The 24605-nt window shown below is 41.3% G+C and overlaps 1 protein-coding gene across 3 annotated transcripts in view; it reads right to left on the bottom strand.

Annotated features, from left to right (window-relative positions):
* The window catches only part of TAF4 (TATA-box binding protein associated factor 4), a 641126-nt gene that overhangs the window by 33888 nt on the left and 582633 nt on the right, over positions 1-24605 (bottom strand). For all 3 annotated transcript variants that reach the window (XM_044090373.1, XM_044090375.1, XM_044090374.1), the window contains 2 exons: positions 20026-20195; positions 13327-13457 (listed from right to left, as the gene is read on the bottom strand). In XM_044090373.1, the coding sequence (XP_043946308.1) occupies positions 13327-13457; positions 20026-20195 (301 nt within the window). The remainder of the gene's footprint in view (positions 1-13326; positions 13458-20025; positions 20196-24605) is intronic.

Genomic DNA, 24605 nt, shown 5'->3' with positions numbered 1-24605 from the left:
CAGGGGATTACTACTGACTAAAATCCAATCAAGGGTGCTCTGTTTGAAGCTGGATTTATTAATTCTAGTAGGGGAGGTAATGGTTTGATTGAAGCCATAAAGGTTTATGTGAGAGGCAGGTTTGGGAGAAATGCAGCAATTCCAATCAATATTAAAGTCTCCTAGGAGAATAGTTTCCTGAGGGAAGGAAGTGGAGAGCCAGCTCAGTATATTTTCAAGGGTATTAATATTATTGCCTGGGGGGATATAACAGCAGATTATGTAAATGGATTTGTTTGTATTAAGCTGTAGCTTGGTGATTAAGATTTCGGTATTACTTGGTGAGGGTGGTTTCGTATCTAGTTGGGTAACCAGTAATTCAGTTTTGTAGAGTATTGCTACGCCACCACCCTTTTTGATTAGACGGTCAAGTCCGAGGATGTTATACCCAGGTGGGATTATATCATTATCCTTAGTTCCTGATTTAAACCAGGTTTCAGTTAGGCATAAGATATCAAAGGAATGTAGATCTAGCAGGACATGTAGTTGGGTAATTTTATTGTTTAGGCTGCAAATATTTAGGTGGGCTATATGGAGAGAGCTGGGTGTGGTGGTACGATTTACAGAATTAGCTTGATATAGTGAAGGGATACTAGGGAGGTAGTTGTTTGGGCCTGGGTTAGGATGAATGTTGCCATATAGGAGTAGAAGCTGCTGTTGACTGTGTAAGTATTTGGAAAGTTTGGAAATTGGATAAAGTTTTTTGTTTTGGAAATACCTGATATGTGTAGTTCTATGGAATTGAGGTATGAGGTAGGAAGATGAAGATGTTATACTGCTATGTGTTTGTGGGGCATATACAGAGTGAGGAGTAGTTTGCTTTACTATTAGCTGAGATTCAGTTAAGTTTCTGTTCTCATAGAGAGTGAGGGTGTATGAAACAAGAAGAGTGTTTAGGATTATGAAAGAGGAAAGTAGGTGAAGATATTTAGGAATGCCTGGTTTATGCATAGCAAGGGGCAAGTATGGTCCTAGAAGCAAGGTGATAGTTGTGAGAGGAAATGGGAAGGTTAAATGAGTGGAGCAGTTATCAGAGAGGAAGGGATTATAGTAGTAAAGTGTGGGCAGAACTGTTAATTATGTAATAAGGTGGAGAGAGCTATTGGTGGATGTAAAAGGAGGTTGGGTTATTGTGCTATAAGGCTAGGAACCCCTGGGGTGGGTGGGATATGGGGGTAGGAGAGCGGAGTGAGTCCGTAGGGCGAACAGAGCGGGTAGAGCAAAGGAGAAGGAAAACCAGAAAAAAATAATCAGTCAGATCTTTTGGGACCAAGCCCAAGGTCTGGTAAGCTATCCCAGAGAGGAGAGAAATTGTAGGATATATTTAGAAATAGAACTTTGTAACCTTGTGGGTATTTAAACAGTACAGTAAAGGACTTAAAGTTTTGGGGATCCTAAAAACTACCAGAAGTTGATGTGACAAGGTTAGGGAAAAGCCAGGCAGGTTTAAATATATATTTCTAGTTAAACTATTTGTGGGATATGAAAACCAATTCAGATCTTATGTTGGGCATAACGGTTTGTTTTCAGTAGGTGTGTGATGCAGACATAAGCTGAAATCCACTGGAAAGCAGATCTAACACTGCGTGGTCATACTTAACAGAAAGGGAATTGGAAATGTTTCGGTGTGCTAAGAATTTCCAGTAAGGGAAAAATTAGTAAGTATAGTACTGTCACCTATTGGCCGTAGTTAGAAATTACTTCAAAATATTTCTCCAGGTAAAAGAGAATCGGGCAAGGGAGTGAAGGCAAGCGGGGGTAAATATGGATATTAGACGGTGGCAGGCTGCTGGCAGACATGAGGTAGAGCCCTATCCTGGGACATTATGTCACCAAAAATGGTTTTACAAAGAGAAAAATAGCAGCAAGAGAACTACATACATGCAGCAATCCTTAGGGGAGGTGCTGTAAAGTGTTACGAGATGGTACTGTGCTCCAAAAATACTGTCGTAGCTTCAATGGTAGGGTGGTCCGCAGGGCAGGTAGCAGCAACAGGAGAGGAATAGCACACACACACAAAAACAGAGGGCGAGTTACGAGCAAGCCAGCAGCTAGATGGATGGTCAGTAGGCTGGGGAAGGTAATTTATTCCAGGGCTGCAAACTGCCAGGCCACTTTGTCCCTGACCTCATCAATTGTCCTGCGAGCGTCCCAGAGAGTTCGGAGATCAAGTCCCTCTGCAGCCTCGTAAAATGTGCCAAATAATTAAAGGACCGTATAGCAAAGGTCCCCATGCAAAAACACACTTCCCCAGTTTGTCCACTGCCTGGGTCTCCCTGTTGGGTGGGTGGACAGTGGGACTTTCCTCAGCCAAGTCCTTTTTTGTGGCAGTTACCACCATCATAGCATCAACTGGTAACCCTTTGGACCAATGTGGGTTCTTCTCGGGAGGGGAGAGAACTTTGTCTGGTCTCCGAAGGATCACCTCAATGGAATCAGGGGTCTTCCAAGCATGCTGCATGATGAGCTGGATAAGCTTGTCAGCAGGCGGGGTCACGCAAGAGGTAGAAAGCTGTGCATGAAAAGCCTGCAGGAACACGGACTCCTCAGATGAAGTGTTGGAGGGCTTCCACTTACCTCTCTGCTTCAACATTTCCAGGATGTCTCCGAAGAAGACATCATCAGGAGGTGACTGTGGTGACCCTTTGCCATCATCGTAATCCATGTCTTCCATTAAGGACTCCTTGGGTGAGTCCATGTGCTTCCTCTTGCATGTCTTCTTTCGAGGGGGCTCTTCAGTGGGGGTCTCTGAGGAGGACTCGGAAGAACGGGGACCCTGAACAGGCGTGACCTGTGGCTTCTCTGCCCAGTGACCCGAGGGGGTGATCAGTGATAGCTGTAGCTCAGGGGGAGAAAGCTGGGGTTCCAACATCAAAGGAGTGCCAGAAGCAAGAGCCCTCTCCATCACGCAGAAGGCAGGCCCGCCCAAAGAGGGATGGGAGCCCGGAACCAAGAAAGACAACCTCGGGACCGGGGTCACACCCCACTCCGACAAACTCATCCCCCGTGGATGGAGCCTCAAGTAGGATCAGCGTGGACATGGCAATCGATGCTGACGATGGAACAGAGGAGGTAGGTGGCTCCATACCCCAGGCCGACACACCCATCCCCCAATCCCCAGATTGAGGAAGGACCGGTTCAGCGGGAACCAAAGACCAAATGGACAAACTTGGAGCCGGAGTGAGATGCACCGTAGGCAACGAGGTGATGGATTCCAAGAAGGATGTCGGAGCAGAAGGCTTCGGAATAGAGATGGTCGAAGGAGTGTAAGATGGAGTCTGCGGATAAGACAAACCAAGTCCTGCAGGTGGATAGGTCTTAGAAAAAGAGGAGATCCCCCTGGCTAACAACAGCTGGTCTACAAGACGCACCACGTCATGTTTCGACAGGCTCCTGGTGCATCTAGAGGATACTCCGGACAGGGAATAAGGACATTTGATGAAGGGGCTATACACTTAGCCGAGAAACAGATCAACAAAAGAGGAGTATCGGGTACATGTTGCAAGGTCTGCTGGCACCGAAGTCTCTAGTTTCGAGATCAGAAGTAAAGGGGTCAAATCCAGTGAAGTCGGTACAATGCTTAGTGCCGAAGTGGCACTCGGAGCCAAAACGGTCGGTTCCAAAATGGAAGCTAATGGAGTAGTCAATGGTATGCCAGGAGCCGAAGTGGCCACAGGTGCCAAAGTCAAAATAGACGAAGTAAGGTCTATGATTGGTGCCGGAGGCAGAACCGGTGCCCAAACAGGTGCCAGTATTAAAGGCTTCGAGATGGTCGGAGCCAAGGAAGATGGAGCCGTAGAGGCAGATTTATGCTCCAAAGATAACTTTGGGACCTTTGATTTCCCAGGCTTGCTCTGATCACCCGATGCTGAAGAAGTAACAGAGTGGGATCTCTTTTTGTCCTTAGTAGGAGTTGAGACCTCCATCGCAGAAATGGCCTCTGAGCAGGGAGATTTGAGTAACCCTTTCAGAATGAGTTTATTTTTGTGCTCATTAAGAGTCCGTTGACTGAAACTCTGACAAATGTCACACGGAGGCTGCACCGAAAGGTGGGACACTCCCAAACAGTACACACAGTCATCATGAGAATCACTATTAGGTGACTTGGCCTTACATGAAGTACAATGCTTTAAACCTGAAGCACCCTTATCAGACATCTTGATAGAAAAAAACACCACAGGCCAACTGTATAATCTAACTAGAAAAAAGTGAACGCCTTTCAAAAGGTCACAACAATAACAATACACATATGTAGAGAAAAGAAGGGAAACACCTGAATAAAAGATTATGCTAATAGCTTAAACAGTAGAGGAAATACCAACTATGGTATTAAGAAATACCACAAGGGTAAGGGAGGAAAGGCTGTACCAACAATGGTACTTGAAAGTTTACCAACGGGAACAACGGATAGAGAGGAAAAACAAGGTTAAACAGAAAAAAAGACACTGGAAATACTAATTGCTTAATAAAATTTGAAGATATCCAAAATTTTTCACACAGATATCAAAAAAGTTCCACTTAGTTGAGAGCTCGGCTGAAACGCGGCTTTATGGCTATGTGGCAAACGAGGTCTGAGGTAACAGGGAGAAGGGCATTCTGGGTAGAAACTTAGCTCGAGTTTTTTTTGGCTGGCGCGAGCTTGGTAAAAAGGCCGACTTGGTTCCTAGGGCTCAGAACTGAACCCATCAGTAATGAATGAAAAGAAGATTAACAACATCAGATCATTAGGTTATTTTGACATTTTCATCAACAGATGTTGTTACCTGCAAGGAAGAAAGGAGTGGGATGTGAATGGAGAAAGGGCTTCATTAAAAAAACACACCATATGTATGCTGCTATAGCTAGGTTTTGGTTTATCTTTTTTTTTTTTTTTTTTAAATCATAACTAGACCCCTGTGTTCCATGTACTTTCAGTAAAAATGTATTTGGTTATTTACTAAAGATGTACAAAACCACTTTCTAGTTCAAGCTGCAGCTTGTATAGGAGTTATACAACTGCATGTGATGTACTGAACTCTTCCCAGAATGCATGGTACTAGTTAAATCAATGCATGTCAAAACTAGCTGTTACCATTTAGTGACTCCAGATACAATCGCACGCATGCACACTGAAAGGTACCACTTCAAAATATCTTACCATGAAGGGAAGTCAAAATGTGGAAAGCTGTAACTAGAATTAGTTATCTGTTGCACTGAAAATGATGGCTGGGATTCAGAGGCACAGCCAACATTATGCATCAGACATTCGCCATGGCTACAGAGGTCTCCTCAGAAACCAGGCACAATTCAAAGACATACCAGACAGACAAGAACTACAGCTCATGTGTTTGCAATCCCCGTGCTAGGCACTGGATTGAATGTGGAACACACACAGTGCACGGTACAACAGATTTACCATGAGAAAATAACCAAAAAATGTACAAGATCATTGTGTAAAATACCTGTAAATTTCGGCTTACTACTGTGAACCACTGCTAAAGAAGGTACTGAACCCCCCAAAAAACACAGATGCTGATGAGCAAAACCTGGAAGTACTTAAATACTGGCATGAGTCTAGTGAAATTTTAGCACAAGGTTATAATATCGCATTGGGGGTGGCATGGATGCCTGTTTTGCTGATGGGGACATCTTTGGAGAGAGAAGAGAAAGCACTGCATCATAAGTAAACGAAGAATATCGGTAATCAGAAAACAAGCTCTAGAAACTGGCTTTGAGAAATAATTTAAGTGAACAAGAAGAGTGCCGGGCAAATTCAGACAACTACAAGTACCGAGAGTGGGACGGCAGGAAAGGGAATTTATTGGTTAAATGATGCACCTAGTTTTACCTTGAATAAGAACAGTACTGAAGACAAAGTAAGTAAAGTATGTGGACTTTTAAATGACCTCTCTTCATAGTAAATATAATTAGAACAGAGATATGCCCCAGAAAAAAAAAACATAATTATGTAATTACCGTGAAAAGTAATGGCACCACAGGTGCAGCAAGTTTGTTTAAAAAACAAAAAACAATGCTTTGATGCCCTTTTCCACCCAAAACATCAAATGAGGATGCTATAGTTAAAACAAAAGCTATGTACACAGTATTTCAATACAGCTGTGTTATTTTTCTCTGTTCTTCCTCAAAGAATGGGTCTTCAGCTCTAAGCAGATCAGACCTCGGATCCATCTTCGGCCACTCTAAGCTATGGATCCGAAGCTCAGGCTCCTCCCCTTAACCATAATCTCCCCTGCCCCTACTGTTACCTCAGATTAAGTCTGCTCCAGAACCTTTAAAGGGCAAAGGACCTTATACTCCAAGACCAAAATGCATAAACTTTGCTTACATTCGGCTCTGGAGCTCAAGGAGCATGTGAATAGACCCAGGATGTAAGCAGTGCAGTTGTACCAGAAACCCAAAGAGTAATGACTCAAAAAGGTAATGAAAGAAGCAAAGAGGGCAGAAGTTGAAGGACAGAAGCATAAAACAAACACAGATCTATTGTTATGGTGATTGCATATGTTTTGTATCTGATGTTGTCTCTCCAGTCTGTTCCTCAATGGACAGAACAGAATCACCAGCTAACAAAACCCTTGGATGGTCTCATGGAAGGATACTCCGGACAAAGGCTGAACCAAAAGCAGACCAATCTCTGGAGAGCAAATCCAATTTATAATGTGAAATAAGGTCGAACACTGGACTAAGTGACTGCAATACAAATATCATTAATGGAAGCCGATGAAAAGAAGATAGCAGCAGTAGCCACAGATCTGGTGGAACATGTGTTGACTGGAAGTTAATCCCTTCTTTCTGTACACACAGGAGATGCAGTCGAAAAACCATCAAGACAGAGTCATTCTACAGACTCCCTTGTCCCATCTAAGCTGCTGAAAAGGAGACAAACTGATCAGATTTACTGATGTTCTTTGTATGTTGAAGGCAGAAACGGAGCTGACTGCACATCAAGCAAGTGCAGTGTGTATTCCCCTTTATTGGCAAAATTTGGGAAGAAAACTGAGAAACAGATTCAGCAAAGTCTCTGCTGCTACCTTACGAACAAAGGATGGATTAGATTGCAAAGACACCCTATCCTTATGAAAAATTAGACAGGGTGGTTTACAAGAAAAGACCTGAAGTTCAGATACTCTTTCAGCTGATGTGATTGCCACCAAAAATAAAGTTTTCAAAGCCAGAAATTTGAAGTCCACCATGTCTGTAGGTTCAAGGGGAGATTTAGTTAGCACTTCCAATATAATGGTGATATCCCAAGGAGGGGTAGCATTCCTTAGAGGAGGGCCTAAGAAAGAAAGTGCTCCTTAGGAAAGCCTTGGATAATCTAAGAGGCAAAAGATGATTGGAAACTTGAAATAGCAGTTATCTGGACATTGAGAGTGGAACAGCTGGCCGAATTGTGAAAAAGGGAAGCCAATAAATCTAAAACAGCTAGAACAGAATACAAAAAAAAAAAACAGATTTTTCTGGAAGGCCCAACTAGAGAATCTTTTCCACTTGCTTTTATAAATCTGGTACACAGTCTTATGGATGAAGTAAAAATATGATTACTCAAAAAGAAAGCCTGGACTGACGAAACTTCATTGGAGTGGAAAAGACAAGCAGGTAACTTGAGGGCTTAGATGTCTAGTTGTGGCATTCTGAATGGGTGAGGTACAAGACCTGGACTGGGATACAGTACCCAAGGAGGGTTTAACAGATCTGGCCAGAAGAAGGGAAAGCACACCTGTCAAAGTCAGAAAGGGGCAATGAGGATAACCATGACCTTCCTCTTTGATGCCTTCTACAGAAACTTGGGGATAAAAGAGGGTAGAAGGAAAGGTGTACAGGAACCCAGGGGGCCAAAAGTGGATCAGAGCATCCTTTGATGACTCCCACTCTTGGGGAATCGGGTTAAAGTACCTGCTGCACTTCATGTTGTGAGGAGAGGCAAAAAATAAATAAATAAATTGCAGCATGATCTGCTCCAGTGACAGAAAATCTGCTCTGGCTCTGCCAAACTCAGATTGAGGGACCACTTGTGAGGCAGAAGGATAGACTTGTTCAACTTGCCTGCTAGAATACTGAACTTCCCCAGGATGTGCATTGCTATCAGAAAGCAGTCAGAAGGTACTGCCTACTGACAAACCCTCATCACTTCTTGACATAATAGGTAGGAGCTTATTTCCCCACAGTTTGTTGATGTACCACACTACTAACATGTGGTCCATCTGAAAATAAATCACTCCTACAGGGAAGGAGTCTTGAAAGGCCTGCAATGCTAAGAGAACTGCCCTCATCTCCAGGTTATTGACATGAAGACTGGCCTTGGAAGAGGACGAAGTGCCTTGGGCTGTCTTTCCCAAGTACTGACCCACCCTACCCCAGCTGGACGTGTCTGTGGTCGTCACCTTGGGAGTAGGTGGGACAAATGGATGACCCTGTGAAACCATCTGGGACTCGAGCCACCATCGGATGTGCACTTTGCAAGTATCTGTTAGGCACACTTGGAAACCCACTGATGTACGTCTGATGGACCAATGCACTGCAAGCATCAAATGCAGCACTCATTTGGTACCTAGCAGGAGGGACCAGGGTAATGGAAGCAGTCATCAATCCTGGCAGTCTAAGAATCAGCCCCACTGGTGGTTTCTGCCTTGACAGAACCCCTAGCACTTGACTGTGGATGGCTGTCAATCTGTTCTCTGAACGTCTCTCTACTTGGCATGTAGTGTCCAGATGCACATCTATAAATTTTACTGTCTGGACCGAGAGAAGCTTGGACTTGTCCAAGGTCACTGTGATACCCAGCCATAAGCAAAGGTGGAGCAAGGAGTCCCAGGCACAGATAAGAAGATTACTGGTAGGGGTGGAAATGAGCCAGTTGTCCAGATAAAGGAATACACAGAACCCTTGCAGTCTGAGATAAGCTGCAACCACCGCTATAAACTTGGTGAACTGGGGGCTGTGGTGAAACCAAAGGTAAGGACAATGAATTGGAAGTGACTAGCTCCCAGCCAGAAGTGGAGAAACCTTCTGGATTGCCTGTCCATCATAATGTGATAGTATGCATTCTGAAGGTTCATTGAGCACTTAAAATCATCCTTTCTCAACAATGGAAGAATGGACTGTACCACAACCATCCGGACCTTCATTTGGTTGACATACAGTAGACTCCCTCTTATCCGGCCTCTCTTTAACCAGCCATCAGATTTCTGCCATAGCCCTAGGAAAAGATAACAAAGAAGGACAGCACTTCTGCCTCCTCTAGGTTAATTAATGACCGACATTTGAGCTTTATATTTCATATTTTTTAGAAAAATGCGTACTAAAACAAATCCTGTTATTCTAGCTGATTTATAACCTATGAATGCTATTTTGTACGCTTTTTCTGATTAACCGGCCATTCGTTTATCCACCCTAAGGTCCGGTCACAGTGCGACCGGATAAGAGGGAGTCTGCTGTATTGATTGAAATTGGCTAAGGTCTTCAATCTTTTATTTCACCAAAAAGAATCTTGAGTAAGTTCTGGATCCATGCTGGTCTAGTGAAATCTTTTGGGTGACTTGCTTGTCCAGCAGCTTTTTTATTACCAGAACTGCTGCTTGTCTTTGGGAGGGCTGGAACGTTTGGTAGCTTTTTGATGGTGAAGGATGAAACAGAAAGGGAAATGAATAGCCTCTGGTTATGATCTTCTGTACCCACTTTGTCTTGGGTGATAGATGTCCAGACCTTGGGGTATAGAGATAAGCACTCCCCCGAATGTCTCCAGAGTGTAGCAGTCAGGCAACCAATCAGGACTGCTGATATGGCCTCTTGGAGAATTGTCCCCAGAAGCCTTGATTTTGCATCCAATCTCTGCTGCAGGAGCAGCATCCACCATAAGAATTCCTGTCCCTTGGAATGGGGGAGAAAGGTCTATCCCCAAAAGCTTCAGGATAGAACCCTTGAGATTTCTGGAACCACTGCTTGTTGCCACTCTTCTGGTTCCCATAGAAAGAACTTTTGAGGAGGGTAAAGAACTGTCTTCTAAGGGTCTTCCTATCTTGATCACGTCTGGAGAGTGTATTCTTGACTTTAGGCCCAAAGAGTGTTGAGCCATCTTAAGGGGCACTGTCAAAGAATGTCTTTTAATGCTCTGCAAAGTCACATAAGTGCACACACACATCTCCTTACTGTAATTTAGCCAGTCCCTGCAGCTCTTCAAGCATCCTCTGTCACATTAGAAATTAGGCACATCAACACACTGGAAAGGGGCAGGAGGATGGCCAACTGAGAATCCAAAGTTTTCTTGCTCTATCCAAAGCTGGAACCAGAGAGGGATTTGCAGAATTTCTTTGTCAAATCCCTCTGGAATCTTGTGATGTGTGCACCAAGTAATTCAGCTACTTCAGAGGGAAGGTAGCCAAAACATATACCCCACTGCCCTGGACCATCTACTAGTGGGGTGAACAGAAGAGCTCTCTTCAGCCAGCTCTTTCTTAGCAGTGGTCACCACTACCATAGAATCAACAGCAGGACTATTGCTCCAATGCTGACAGTCCTTGGGTGAGACTAGGTACTTATCCGAAATGCAGGGGGATTTGTTTAGCCATATCTCATAAGCAGGAGAGACCAACCAAAAAGTAGATGGGACAGACCTGAAGACCTCAAGAAAAACTGATTCCTCATGGAAGGGGGCTTCAGTGGATGACCCATCCCTGTATCTCAGAAGTTTGAGAATCTCCCCAAATGAAACGTCCTCAAGTTGAGATCTGGGGGACCCCACCCTTTTATCGAAATCAGTGATTTTGGTTAATGACTCCTGAAAGGAGTCAACATGCCACCTTTTATATGCATGTTTTTAAGGATACTAACACTGGGATGCTTCTGTGAAGACTCAAAAGACGAGTGGGAATCCCAAAATATAGTCTGTCTTGAAGCTTGACATCAACTGTCCTGATGGGATGGTGCAAGTAGGATCAGGATACAAGAACATTCTACAGAGGAGGAAAAGAGCTGAGCGAGGAAGAATAGCCCTCTTATCGGACAGGGACAGCACTCTCTCAACAGCCTTGAACACCAAAGCAGAACCTAAAATGACCATAGATGGAGCAGAAGAAGCCTCTCTGGATAAATCCTGGAATTCAGCTTAACTAGGCTCAGAGGCCAACACCAGAACTAAGCTGTCTACAGATAAAGCTCCAAGATGTGGTGACATCTCCAAAAGTGTTGAAATTGAGCCCATTCACTCAGATCCAGTGCAGATGCTTCAGCCCTGAGGTCCTTCCAGATCTGAGCCACTCAAAACCAGTCAGATCAGATAAGGTGCTGGAGTGGAAGACAACCAAGTCTTCAGACCTGAAGTGGACAAACTCTGGGTAACACTCTGATCTGTAGTCCCCGAACCTGGAAAATAGATTGGTGTAGAAGCCACAACAGGATGAGGGAACGGTCTTCAGTTCCCAGATCCCGCAGTGGCTGGAGTCTGGAGAATCCCCAAATTAATCTGGGTCCTAAGAGACTTCCTCAACATCCAATCCATGCCTGCTTCAGATAGGCTTCTGGCAGACTGGACTAATCACAAAGAAGAGGCTGTAGATGGGGCTCTAGAGGATCTGTGAAACAACCTCTCTTGTAAAAAAACAAAAACAAAGCTTTGGAAAAATGGGATCCAGGGAAAACCTCGGCTTCAGGAGTGGAAAATAATTTGATCCTACCTTAATCAGCTCCAAGAGAAGCATCTGATCCAAGGAATTTTATACTTTTGAGGCTGGAGCGGTGGACACAACATCTGAGGAACAGTGGTTCATGCAGTACTTGGATACCCAGGACTTTTCCCTGAGTCTATCACCACTCTTCTACCTCTTAGGTCTGTCAGAGGATTTCTTGACAGAGGGGGAAGCTACAGCAGTATCAGAGTGAGCCTTGGATAAATCTCCCACAGAGGCAGGGAGGAGTCCATTCAGCACAAACTTAGTTTTGCATTCAGAAATTGCCCTGGAACTGAAGGCAGTGCAGATGGATCACTGCTCATCCCAGGGAGCAGCCAAACACAATAAAAGCACTTGGAGTGTGAGTCTCAATTTGGAATTTTTTACCACAGGCCACACATTTTTTGAATCCTGATGGTTTTTCAGACACAATGGAAAGATAAAGGAGAAACAACAACAGCAATAACTACCCCAACAAGGTTAAGCAGCACTTCCAGCAATCCACACAACAGTATTAGTAGAAAAAAATAGTCAAAAGATACCCAACTATAATTTCTACAGGATAGAAATAAATACTGACAACAGTTATCAAAAGAGAAAAAAAAGGGTGCCAAGGGTGTGAGAGAAAGAACTACATTAGACTTTTTTTTTTTGTAAAGGGAGGAAAAAGCAAAGTAAAGACAAGAAAGAAATACTAACAAAATATTAAGAAATCACTGAGAAAAACCTCACTGCTGCTAGTCCAAGCCTGAGCGATGGAGATCTGTGTCTGAAGAAGAGGAGTGGCAAATGACATCTGAGGTAACATTAGGGGCAATAGAGGATTATGGGTACGGGGAGGCACCTGAGCTTTGGACCCAAAGTCTAGAGTGGCCAATGTCTTGTCTAAGGTCAGAGGTCCCATCTGTGGAGGAATGGAAGGAAGAGACATCAGATCCTAAAGCACGATAACACACTGAGTTAATACTATTACTTACTCTTACTAACAAATACCTTCAAAACCTGACAGAAGGTGCAATATTAAACCACATTTGTAAAACAGGGAAGCTCAGCTGAAGGTAGCTCTAGCCCAAATGGCATTACAAAGAGGTAAGAAAAGAGATCTGACAAAGTTGGAAACGTTCAAACTGACCAAAATATCATCACTGGTACAGTTCTTAAGCTACCAATAAGGTTCCTAACATAGTTACTATTACTAATATAGTTACTAACAGAGTTACTAATACAGTTACTAACATAGTTACTATTTACTGTTTCACAAAAAAAACAGCTAGAATAGGACCTAGACTGTTCTGAAAGATGTACACGAATCACATAACTTCAATGGTATTACAGGTATAGCAGATTTTAGTACAAGATAATGTAGGAATCCAGCTAAAGATGACATTTCCACCAACTTTAAGCACACAGTATTGTATAAAAAAACATTAAATATGCAGATGGACTCACAGATGAGGAAAAAGGACAGGTTCTGAGAAAGTCTATGAAGTACAGAAGTTCAATGGGAAACTGCTGCTGAAGACAGCAGGGCCATTAAAAATGGCAATACTCTTACAGTCTAACATTTGTAACAGTTAAACAAGATCATGGTAACGTAAAGGCATTTTTTACTGGTTTTACTTGCCTTATATGAAATGTTTCTTTGTTGGGCTGTTTCTGATATTTTTTCTACAAGGTTCTGTAACCTCTGCTGCGTTGCATGTGACACATAGTTGATGACGTCTGGATTAATGTCAGTTACCCCATATTTCTTACCTGCATTAAAAGAAAAAAAGCATATACTGAAGACACCAATCATTCTAAAGTGGAAATGGGCAATGAAACAACCAACCATGCTACAAGCAGTAGTGTAAAACTGATCCATCCAACATGATTATTTCACCAGGGTCAAACTTTTAAAGCAGGTGGAAAAAACAATTTTAAAGTTACTACAAATAAACACAAAAGACCAAAGCCATATTTATTCACCATACAGTCAAAAAACTCTTATCGGATCGCTGTTTAGTGCAACAGAACTGCAACTACTTGGGAAACTGAAAAATTATCTTAAGGAATGGGCAGAATTTGTGGCAAAAACAATTTGACCACAGGTAAATGGCATAACTGTAAGTGACGGCTGACTGTTAACATTTAAAACAATCCATGAAAAAATCAAGAGATGGCAAAAGTAAATTAAAAGAAAAACTATCTTAAAAACTTCTAAACTTTCTGAAAAGTATTTTATAGTAAAAATGAAAATGTATATTAACTTTATGTAAACATTAAGCAAAATGCACAAAGAATACTGGTCAATTTAACAGTCGGTAAATTAACTAGAAATAAAATTCCATAAATATAAACGACAGAATGCAATCAGTAATTTGGCTTGTCCCTTCCCTTTGGATTTAGAATTTACCACTACATTTATTTTGCAAAACCATCGTAATGCCATGCAGCATGCCAAAGGTTATATCTGCTCCCTGCAATGACAACTCAAGTGTTTAGCCTGAAGTACTACAACTACTTCTAAGGCAATCAACTGTCATGTCAAAAGGAGCTTGATTACGTCAGTGTCTGACATCAAATACTGGGAGATGAAACTTAGTGTCTTTAGTTCTGTTCAATTCAGATGACACCACCTTGGGCATTTGTCATAATTGGTGCTGCAGTAGGTAAGGCACTGTATGTGCATCCCACCTAATCCGCAGATGTCACAGTAGTGTCCAAGTACGTCACTTTCTCTCCCTGCTGCAAACAATATGCTATCTCTTACCATAACCATGCAACCTATTTCCTCGGGGGTGATCTCAGCAACATAAGCAAATTCAGCAGCTAAATGCCCACTGATTCATCAGGCAAGAATTGTACATTACTGTCTGATTAAAACTTTGAAAATGTGCAGTGATATGAAAATGTTACATGTGTGTGTGTGTATATACACACACACACACACACACACACACACACACACACACACACACACACACACACACACACGTATTATTTTATTTTAGAAATGCCTGTTTCTGCAAAAATAAAGCTACCCTAATTAGTATTCTTTTCTCGCACTGAATGTGATGGTAATATTTCACATACTTAAGTCTTATACACGGTACACATTAATTCATTTCTCAATACCAGTTAATTTTACAAGCTTGCAGATCAGAAAGAGACATTTAAAGCAAGCAATGAGTGCAAGGTAAAGAACAACTGGACAAGATGCCATTCTATATCAGTACAACATACACAGCTGTAACTAAGGTAATACCAGAATTACTTGTGTGAACATTTTTGATTCTAAATTATGTGTCTTCCTCCATTTTATGTTTTTTTGTTTTTTTTTTAATTAGGACTTACATAAGGAATTAATAAATTTACTGTGCCCCAAATGACTTAAACTATTAATGTCTTTGAATGTTATATCTCCCACAGCTAATCTGCTGTATGACTCAACTTATTCTATAAAATAATTTTCCTTCATCCTTTTGAACTCCCATCCTAAAGTACTTGATGTCATTGTTTATTCCTTCTCAAAAACACAAATGTATCTTTAAGTAAAGCTACCCCCTTCTAGTTCCACTCTGGATAACCTGTCAGATATACAAGTCCAGCATCTGCTTGCATCTTCTTAAACAGCTAATCTAAAATGTTTAGCATTCAGTAGACCTTGTATGCTGGGACTGGTTCTGGAAGCTACTTAAAAATGACTCTCAGGTGATCATAAAATAATTTCATGAAGCTAAAGTTTACTTAACATTTTAACTCGGACACTAGACAAAAAGTCGGTTTTCAATATCAATATGCAAACTGGCAAAGTTATAATAAAGTGGCATGGTAAATTATACAGCACAATGAAAAGGTCAACTCTGAAGTATTTCACAACTTAAGTATAAACTTCGAAGTAGAGTTTTAATTCTAAAAGTTGTATTTTGAGCAAATTTCATATTGTTGAAGCCAGATGATGTCCAAACTCAACATAATCATTGTTGTACTCCTGTGTTTAGAAGTACAGCACCAAACCACACATCATTGTTGTACTCCAGTGTTTAGAAGGACAGCACCAAACCACACATCATTGTTGTACTCCTGTGTTTAGTATAGCACCAAACCACACATCATTGTTGTACTCCTGTGTTTAGAAGTACAGCACCAAACCACACATCACTGTTGTACGCCTGTGTTTCGAAGTACAGCACCAAACCACACATCATTGTTGTACTCCTGTGTTTAGAAGTACAGCACCAAACCACACATCACTGTTGTACGCCTGTGTTTAGTACAGCACCAAACCACACATCACTGTTGTACGCCTGTGTTTAGTACAGCACCAAACCACACATCATTGCTGTACTCCTGTGTTTAGAAGTACAGCACCAAACCACACATCACTGTTGTACGCCTGTGTTTCGAAGTACAGCACCAAACCACACATCATTGTTGTACTCCTGTGTTTCGAAGTACAGCACCAAACCACACAAAAGTCTCCATATGTGAACCACTGCAGTTCATTACTGTATTTAAAAATGCCTTGCCACTTCTTGGCCAATGAGAATAAATAGGTTTAGGTTCACTCATTACACAGTGATATGTTCAGACTTGGACATATCAGCAAACATTTTTAAAAATACTCTTTTGAAATATTTTTTTCCACTCGATAATCTACTTTAATATTTCTTTTTATTTAATACTTTAATAGCTTGATTAATGGGGAGAGGAGTTTGGATACTGGCCCCTACCAGCAAAGAAGGAATTTGTTAAGTAGACAGAAACCAATAAGTCTGATGACATGGCATGACACTGAGGTATGTGATGAAAGGTGCATGTGTGGATGTGTAGCAAACCAGCAATGTAAAGCCTTCTGATGCCCAGGAAAGTTAAGTACAATACAAACGTGAAAAGTAATGAAAAGATTTTGTAAGACAGGAGCAAAGAAAGTAGTAACAGAGTAATAAAAGGACCCATTATAGAATACAATGCCCCATTTGGTATGTACCTCTCAAGACATCTGCAACAACTGGAAAGGCCTCAGAAATACCTCACTAAAAGAATCACAGGCCTAAAGCAGATGCCCTACGCTGACCGCCTTAAAAAACTCCAGCTATACTCTGTCGCATATAGTCTACTCAGAGGCGATCTCTGCTTAACATACAAGGCCATGTCAAACCCAGAGCTGCTGGACATGCTACACTTAAAGAAATCCCAATCCCTCAGAGCTACACGCTCCAGGGATCTAAACCTTGTCATCACAATAAACAAAATATGCTGGAGGGATAGGTTCCTGACCCAGAGACTCCCCAGACTCTGGAATAGATTGCCCATACATGTCAAGCAGAGTGCCTCTTTGGACCTCTTCAAGAGGAACCTTGACGATTGGATGGGAGAAAGGAAATTCACCCCAGGGATCATGTCAGTCGCCCTGCTAGACAGGGGTCCAGGAAAGTAAATAATGTGAGAAGAAATAGCCACGGAATTGTTATGGCTAGGCTTGTATAGGCCCTAGGGCTGATAGCCTGGTACCAACCTATGAACCTATGAGAGTAGAAAAAAAACAAATATAGCTGAAAGAATTAATGAATGGAGCTATAAAACAAAACAAAACTAATTACAAAACAATAATAAACTATGGAATGATGACCAGAGAAGAAATGGCATGTACAGAAGCTAGAAAAAGGCAAACAAAGCTATAAGGATGACCAAGAGACGGTGTGAAAAGGAGCTACTAGGACAAAACTGGTGAACAAGAGACTGCGTTAAATACACTGGAGAGTACAATAAAACCTGCCTACAGGTTTAAATATCAGAAACAAGTAAAAGGCAGCACAAGAAAGTAAAAGACTGCAGACAGAAATATTAAATACATTATTTGTCACTGCGTTTGCACAAGAATGTGAAAGACAGGATACCAGAACAGCAGGGAGAATTCCTAAAGAAAGATATAGAAAAGGGCAAGTGGCCAGCACGGATATATATAACATGGCATCAGGGTGCAAACAAAAGCGGCATGAACCATTACCATACCATGTGCAGGAAGAGCTGCCAAAAGCAAGTGCAGGAAACTGACATAGTTGCACAAGCCTTCCTAAGACGCTGCTGTGGTAAAAGGATAGGTGTGAGAGTGCAGTACACTGTAATAGGTAAAAAAAAATATGTACAACAGTGCTAATCTGGTTTAATTTCAATTCTATCCCTGAGAGGGTATTACAAAGAACTGGTATGGGAGGTCACACGGTTAATTTCCTGGAACTCAATGGCTTAACAGGCTGACAATAGTACAGAATGACACAGTTCCACTGGTGAATTACAACCGAGGCCGACAAGGAAAAAATTAAGTGAAAGCTGTATACCTGGACAACATCAAGATGTGTGGCCTCATGTCACAAAGATGTTAGGAAAGATTTGAGACCTAAACTGGTGAAATGGACAGGGAAATGATTAGCAGAAAATTACATGATAAAAGGGTTTTCTACTGTAAACTATGCAACACCATCTTACTTCTGTGTTTAGTTTTGTTGGCCAGGTTAATCCCAACAGACATGGTCTATTTTCAGGGGAGACCTGAAGTGGTGTGTATACAGAAAGAACAAATTCGGTGGTTGGGACATTAGGGGGAATTCCACCAGTGTTTTAGTAAGTGCTGTGAATCGTCAATATCTGCCTAATCAGCCACCAACTCAGGTGAACACGATCTCACTTTAGGAAACTTGCCATAAAGTTTGGAATTACAATCACGTGTTTACCCGATTTTTACTTGGCACGACTTGGGGAATGAGGAAGATATTACCTAATAATGATATCAAATCTTGTGAAGCATTCGCAGGTTGGTCATACAGTACAAAGAACTGGCAAAGCCTCTATGGTGAACAGATCAATGGCAAAGGAGGTTTAATTTTAGGCTTTCTGAGGGCCAGATAAGTGAAGTGCAATATACAGGATACAGGGAATTGATATACTGACGACAGAGAAGAAAAACAAGCTCTCATCATCATCTCTGAGAGTCAGATATGCAATGGAATATGAACAAGACAAGACAAAGGTTACTAGAATGTTGAATTTCACAGCAAGCAATGGTAAAGCTGGAATTCTTCGACTGTACATGAAAACATAAGGCTGCACCTAGGCAGAGCACACAGCTTTGCAGACCTTAAAAAGAAAAGCCACTAGAGATCATAAAAAGGAAGAATATTACCATGATTAGCAAACTGGGGGGTGCTAAGGCACAAAGAATCCAGGAAAGCACTAAACATATACACTTTAGAGGAAAAATGGAGTAAGAAGATGCAATATAAACATATTCACTTCTTCCAAAGTCAAGCATAAGGATGGAATTCACAGGACAAGTTGAAGGTAACAGATTCAGGTCTGACTTAAGAAAGTGCTTTTCACTAAGATGGCAATGGTGCCCTAACGGAGGCTACTGATGCTACACAAGATGATTCACAGTGTCAAGCTGCAGACAAATGGGGTGGGATATCTGCTACAATGGAACACTGGTGCTCTATCAGTTTACATTTGTGCTTATATGCTCAAAAATGAGGTCCCTTTGTTATTATAAATGAGTCACATTCTCTCACTACCCCAGAAACAACAATTAGTGGACTTGTAATACCTTGAAAAAGCAAAAACACGTGGGTGAATGAAATGCCCTGGCAACTCATTTCTCACAGAAATTAGCTGTGTTAAAGTTTCACTCGGATGAAAGCATCCACAATTTTTTTTCTTAACCTTCAGTTTGCAGCAGTATCTGAAAATGGAGAAGACAATGACGGAATAAAGATCCCTAAAATGATATCTGCAGTCACACCACAGTTCCAAAATTGACTATCTCGACATAACACAATGCAAAGCACAGAGAACAAGAGCAATAAAACAAAAGCTCGATCATGTGAAATGGAAAAGAGTATTTACAAACCCTGACTAATCCCCACTCAAATACCAACTATATATGAAAACCTTAGTACAGGAAGAAACTTTCACTGTATTACTCTGATTCATTAACTGTTTAGAAAACTGACTACATGTCTCTTACCTACTGGAAAGTACTAAAGTAAGGATGATAACTTGACACAATCATGTACTACTAAAATCTATGTTAACTACTAATAATGTATGTGTTCTCCCTTAACAGTAAATAATTTCTAAATATTTCCTGTTTGTATTCTAGAAAATCTTGAATATGCGTGTATCTATTGTTGAAGAAATGTCCATTTCACTGTATGTATACATGTAATGTATGTCTGGAGCTTTTCTCCCCGGGCCTCCGCTGAAAATGAACCTACATCCAGTCGGTCTTTCCTGGTTAACAAATGTAAAATAAATAAATAAAAATAAAATTTGCATACTTTACCTATTTCCATAATTTTTCTGTGTAAAGCTGATGATAAGAGGAATGTCTCATCTTTACACGACCGCGTTAACGTTCCAACTAGTTCTGAGTTTGTTGCCAATATCCGTGCACTTTCTTCTGACAGATTTACACCAGCCATGGACGCTACATCATTGATATCATCGTCATCCCTGGGGGAAAAAACTGTCTTTAGAACAGATTTCAGAATTTTATTTCCCAGCAGTTATGAGTAAGACCTGGATTAGGTTATTAGCATGTTCAGTGCATAGTGCAAGTATTAAAATAAAGAGTGCTAGTCCTTAACCCAAAGAGTTATGGGTTTGAGTGGGAAGTAACTATAAAGTAACCACAAAATCCTACAAGTATAGTTAAAACCTAAAGCTTATTACTCCTTTATAGTGCATGCACTATTCTATACATACTGAAAAAAAAATTTTTCTTACTGTGCAAGTTAATTCTAGTCAATGTGTTTGGTGCTCGGTCATGCCCGTTCAAGTTTTTGATGATTAAGTAGGTATCACAGTCTGCGTATACAAAAGCTATTAATTGCTTTCAAGACACAGAATAGCATAACCACGCAGTTAAAAAAGTGTACTTCTAGTGGTTACAAGGTGGGCCTCATATATTATGTATCTTTTCAAGTAAAAAAATGTATGAAACAGACACACAAAAATAACCACCAGCTATAAGTAATAATGATTTTTACACATAGTTAGAGGTGAGCTAATAGAAAAATATATTACATATACAACTAAACCGCAACTGCTACAAAATGTAACATTGTTAAAGAAGACCTAAAATCAACGGCAATCCCCTAAGCACACAACCTATGGTAAGAGACCTGGGTACTCAGGTAGACAACAATCTCAAATTCGACCATCATATAGCGGCAGTGGTTCATCTCATAAGTAAAGGGATTATATCCAGAAAAAAAGAGATTATTGCCTCTCTGTACTACTCCCTCATTAGGCCAACAACTACTCCCTCATTAGGCCAACAACTGAGTATAATGCCCCGTTTGGTACGTACCTCTCCAAACACCTGCACCAACTGGAAAGGCCACAGAAATACCTCACAGAGAGAATCCATGGCCTCCAACACCTGTCCAATGCGGACAGGCTGAAATCACAATCACTCTACTCAGTATTGTACAGGTTGCTCAGAGGTGATCTGTATCTCACCTACAAGGCAATATCAGACCCTACCCAACTAGAGAAGCTCCATATCCATAAGAATAACTCCGAGCGTTACCCACTAGAAAAGCCTAAATCTAATATGCGACATCGACAAAAACTGCTGGAGAGACAGGTTTGTCTGCCAGTGGCTGCCAAGTCTCTGAAAGAGACTTCCTATACATGTCAGAGTACCTCGCTGACCCTCTTCAAACACAAACTTGATGAGTGGATGGGAAACTGCAAATTTGTCCCAGGGGTTCCACCTGTGTCCCTCATTGACAGGGGTGGCCGGTGCTGACTGAGGTTTCTTTTTTGGGGATAAACTATTGGCTAGGCTTGTAAAGGCTGCAGGGCTATTAGCCTAGTAACCTCCTATGATCTTAATATAAGCAGGCTGATCACTTGTAAAATTTTAGAAACACACACACTGCAATTATATCAGAATATATAAAAACACAAAATAAAATAATAATTATACTTGTGCTGCATTAAGGAACACTTTATGACTTGTATTCTAGACACTTGTTATAGGTTGGACTCTAATGGCTTTTTACAGATTCATCATAAAAAATATGAATACTTTATTTTCTGACAAGACCAAGGGTAAGGTGCCAGACCTATTGCTGCCTAAAATTAAGCAAGAAAGAATCGCAGATCAGAAGCAAACTAGTGGGTCCAATAATTCATTTTACTGTTACCCCCCTCAAGAAAGAGAAACTGGAAAGATGGGAAGGAGAAGCACATCATTGTGGGAGGGATGCAAATGTTCCACAGCTCATACATTCCAATGCAGGGATAGGCTGGTCTTAAGGTTATTGAATGGCTATGGTTTCCTTATGCTTCCCTGTGAAGGTCATTAAATATATACTTTCAAGTTCCTCAAAAAACTGAAAACAAAAAGTCTGCAGGATTTGAAATCTGTCTTTCTGATGGGAGGGGCTAGGGTGTCCCACAATCCCCTCTCCATGGGGGGTTGCTTCCTGTAATCCCTTTTCAAATATATTCAATTGAAAAAAATCATTGTAACTTGAAGAAAGATATTTACACTGTAGTGACGTCTTCTAAACTGAGTGGATTTTTGCACCGAGTTGGAATCGTAATAGCACCCAGGGAAATCAGTGGATACTAGTGGCAGATATTACCATAATACACCTCAAAATGTACCAGGCAGCATGCTGCACGTGAAATGAAAATTCTCCAACCTTACCATCAACCTGAAGAACCTCCATTGTTCCCAGTAAATAGGGAAGTGTAGGTAGGTGGCCTTCATGTCTAAAGAGACCAGGAAAACATCTTGCATGGGAAAAGGATGACCTGAAGGGTTAATATCCTTAATTTTGAGAAACTTGTTTAACTTTGACAGCTGCAATGTCCTTCCTGGAAAAAAAGAAAGAAAGTGTCTGGAACGGACCACATCCCCTGTTCTGTTAGAAGCACAATTTCTAGAGCTTCTGATGAAAGCAAATGACCTAGGATGCAGCCTGCTAAGGCTAACTGGTGTGAAGGCAGGGGAAATATTACCAAGACATGAAGGTAATATTGTGAACGTGATTTTGTGTCATGATGCAATCACTTCTCTTACTTAAGATCTGTGGTCAAGTCAAAACATCTCTCCTTGAAGACCACCAGTGTCTCTCCAAGAAGGCAAGGGGTAGGGGAGGTATCAGGAAAGAAGAGAAGGCAGTGGTACAGTCAAAACCTGGAGAAACACTCTTGACTTGAGGTGGACCAGCCCCCGTGCTTCAGCCTTAACATTTGTCCCTGCCTCTGCCTCCATTCTACAACCCTTTTTAAAGAGCCTTCTTCAGTTTTAATTACTTCTTCTGGAACTGCTCCAAAACAACCCCTGCTTAGTAGAAACATTCCTATTAAATGTAAGAATCAAAAGCTGGAACAAAGATTCTACTCTTGGAATCGGAAGATGGTTCTACTCTTGGAATCAGAAGATGAAACAAAGATTCTACTCTTGGAATCAGAAGATGGAACACAGATTCTACTCTTGGAATCAGAAGATGAAACAAAGATTCTACTCTTGGAATCAGAAGATGGAACACAGATTCTACTCTTGAAATCAGAAGCTGGAACAAAGATTCTACTCTTGAAATCAGAAGCTGGAACAAAGATTCTACTCTTGGAATCAGGAGCTGGAACAAAGATTCGACTCTTGGAATCAGGAGCTGGAACAAAGATTCGACTCTTGGTGTAGCGTTACTTACCATTGTCCTCCCATTTTGAACAGATTTTGTGAGGAGGTCCAGACAAAAGTTCCTTGTCCAAAGAGCAATGAGAACCTGTCCTTTCACATCATTTAGTAAGGTCTGAATTCTCAACTATAAGGGATCCCTATGTCCAAAGCAGTTACTGTAGCAGGCATGTATACAATCAAAACCCCACTTAAATGTGTGCTTACTGAAATGATAGCATAGCAGGCTGAGACAATCTAACAAGTCTTAGCTTCAGAGAACTGCCTTGAACCTCTGCCATCATTTCCTACATTTTCCTAAACTGTTTGCCTAATACTGAAACATATGAGTTTGGCAATTAACAGCCATTACTGTCAAAATGGGGCATGTAGATATTTTGCCCCCACCCCCAAAACAATATTCAAAATATGACTTTCCTCCGTTGTCATAGGGGAAAAAATAGTAGCAGCCAGCCAGCCTGCCCCCCCAATATCATGGCAGGGTCTGTGACCTGGTTTACATGAGTTGCTTTATCTGGCATCCTGGGAGCAAAAAAGCTATGAATCTTGGTCCAAAAAAAATTACTAAACACCTGGAAGACTGGAGAAACAGCTACAAGCTTAGACTCAGTGCTCCGCAGTTCAAGGTATTTCTTTGTGGAAGGAGTTATCTAATAATTCCTTAGCCACCCACCAACTTAAAAAATCCCTTGCGTTACATTGAGGGTCTCTCCAAATGAGACATATTCATAGAAGGAACAAAGAAACTAGACTCTTCCTCATCTATGTCATAATCCAGCAAAAATCAGAACTGTCCCAAACAAATGATGTCATCTCTTTCTCAACATCTGAGCAAACAACCAATCTCGAGAGGGCTCTCATTTCCTCTTTGCAAGAGGTGCTGTTCCCAAGGTCAAGGGCCGAAATGGAGGGGATACAAGAACATGTACCACATACTTTTTGTGAACTGAGTGCAGTTACAGATGGGAAGAAGGGTTGAGATGGGCATTCCTGGGACAGGTATCTTTCTCAGAGGGTACAATACTAAAGGCCCAGCCATTTTTTTTTGTTCTCCGATACAAGTTACCAAAATATATCACGTATATTATGCCCTCTCTACTTTTACACCAAATCTCTCACTTCAGCAAGTTAAGATTACTGCCTATTAACTTAAACATGCTTTTCTCTAGCATTTCTTCTCTTTTTGAGTGTATGTAATGGTT

Source organism: Protopterus annectens, chromosome 12.part0 (genome assembly GCF_019279795.1).
Source record: "Protopterus annectens isolate FY-2018-M chromosome 12.part0, PAN1.0, whole genome shotgun sequence".
NCBI classification, from domain to species: Eukaryota; Metazoa; Chordata; order Ceratodontiformes; family Protopteridae; genus Protopterus; species Protopterus annectens.
The sequence above is the reverse complement of the archived record's forward strand: the minus strand, read 5'-3'. Positions and strand labels throughout refer to the sequence as shown.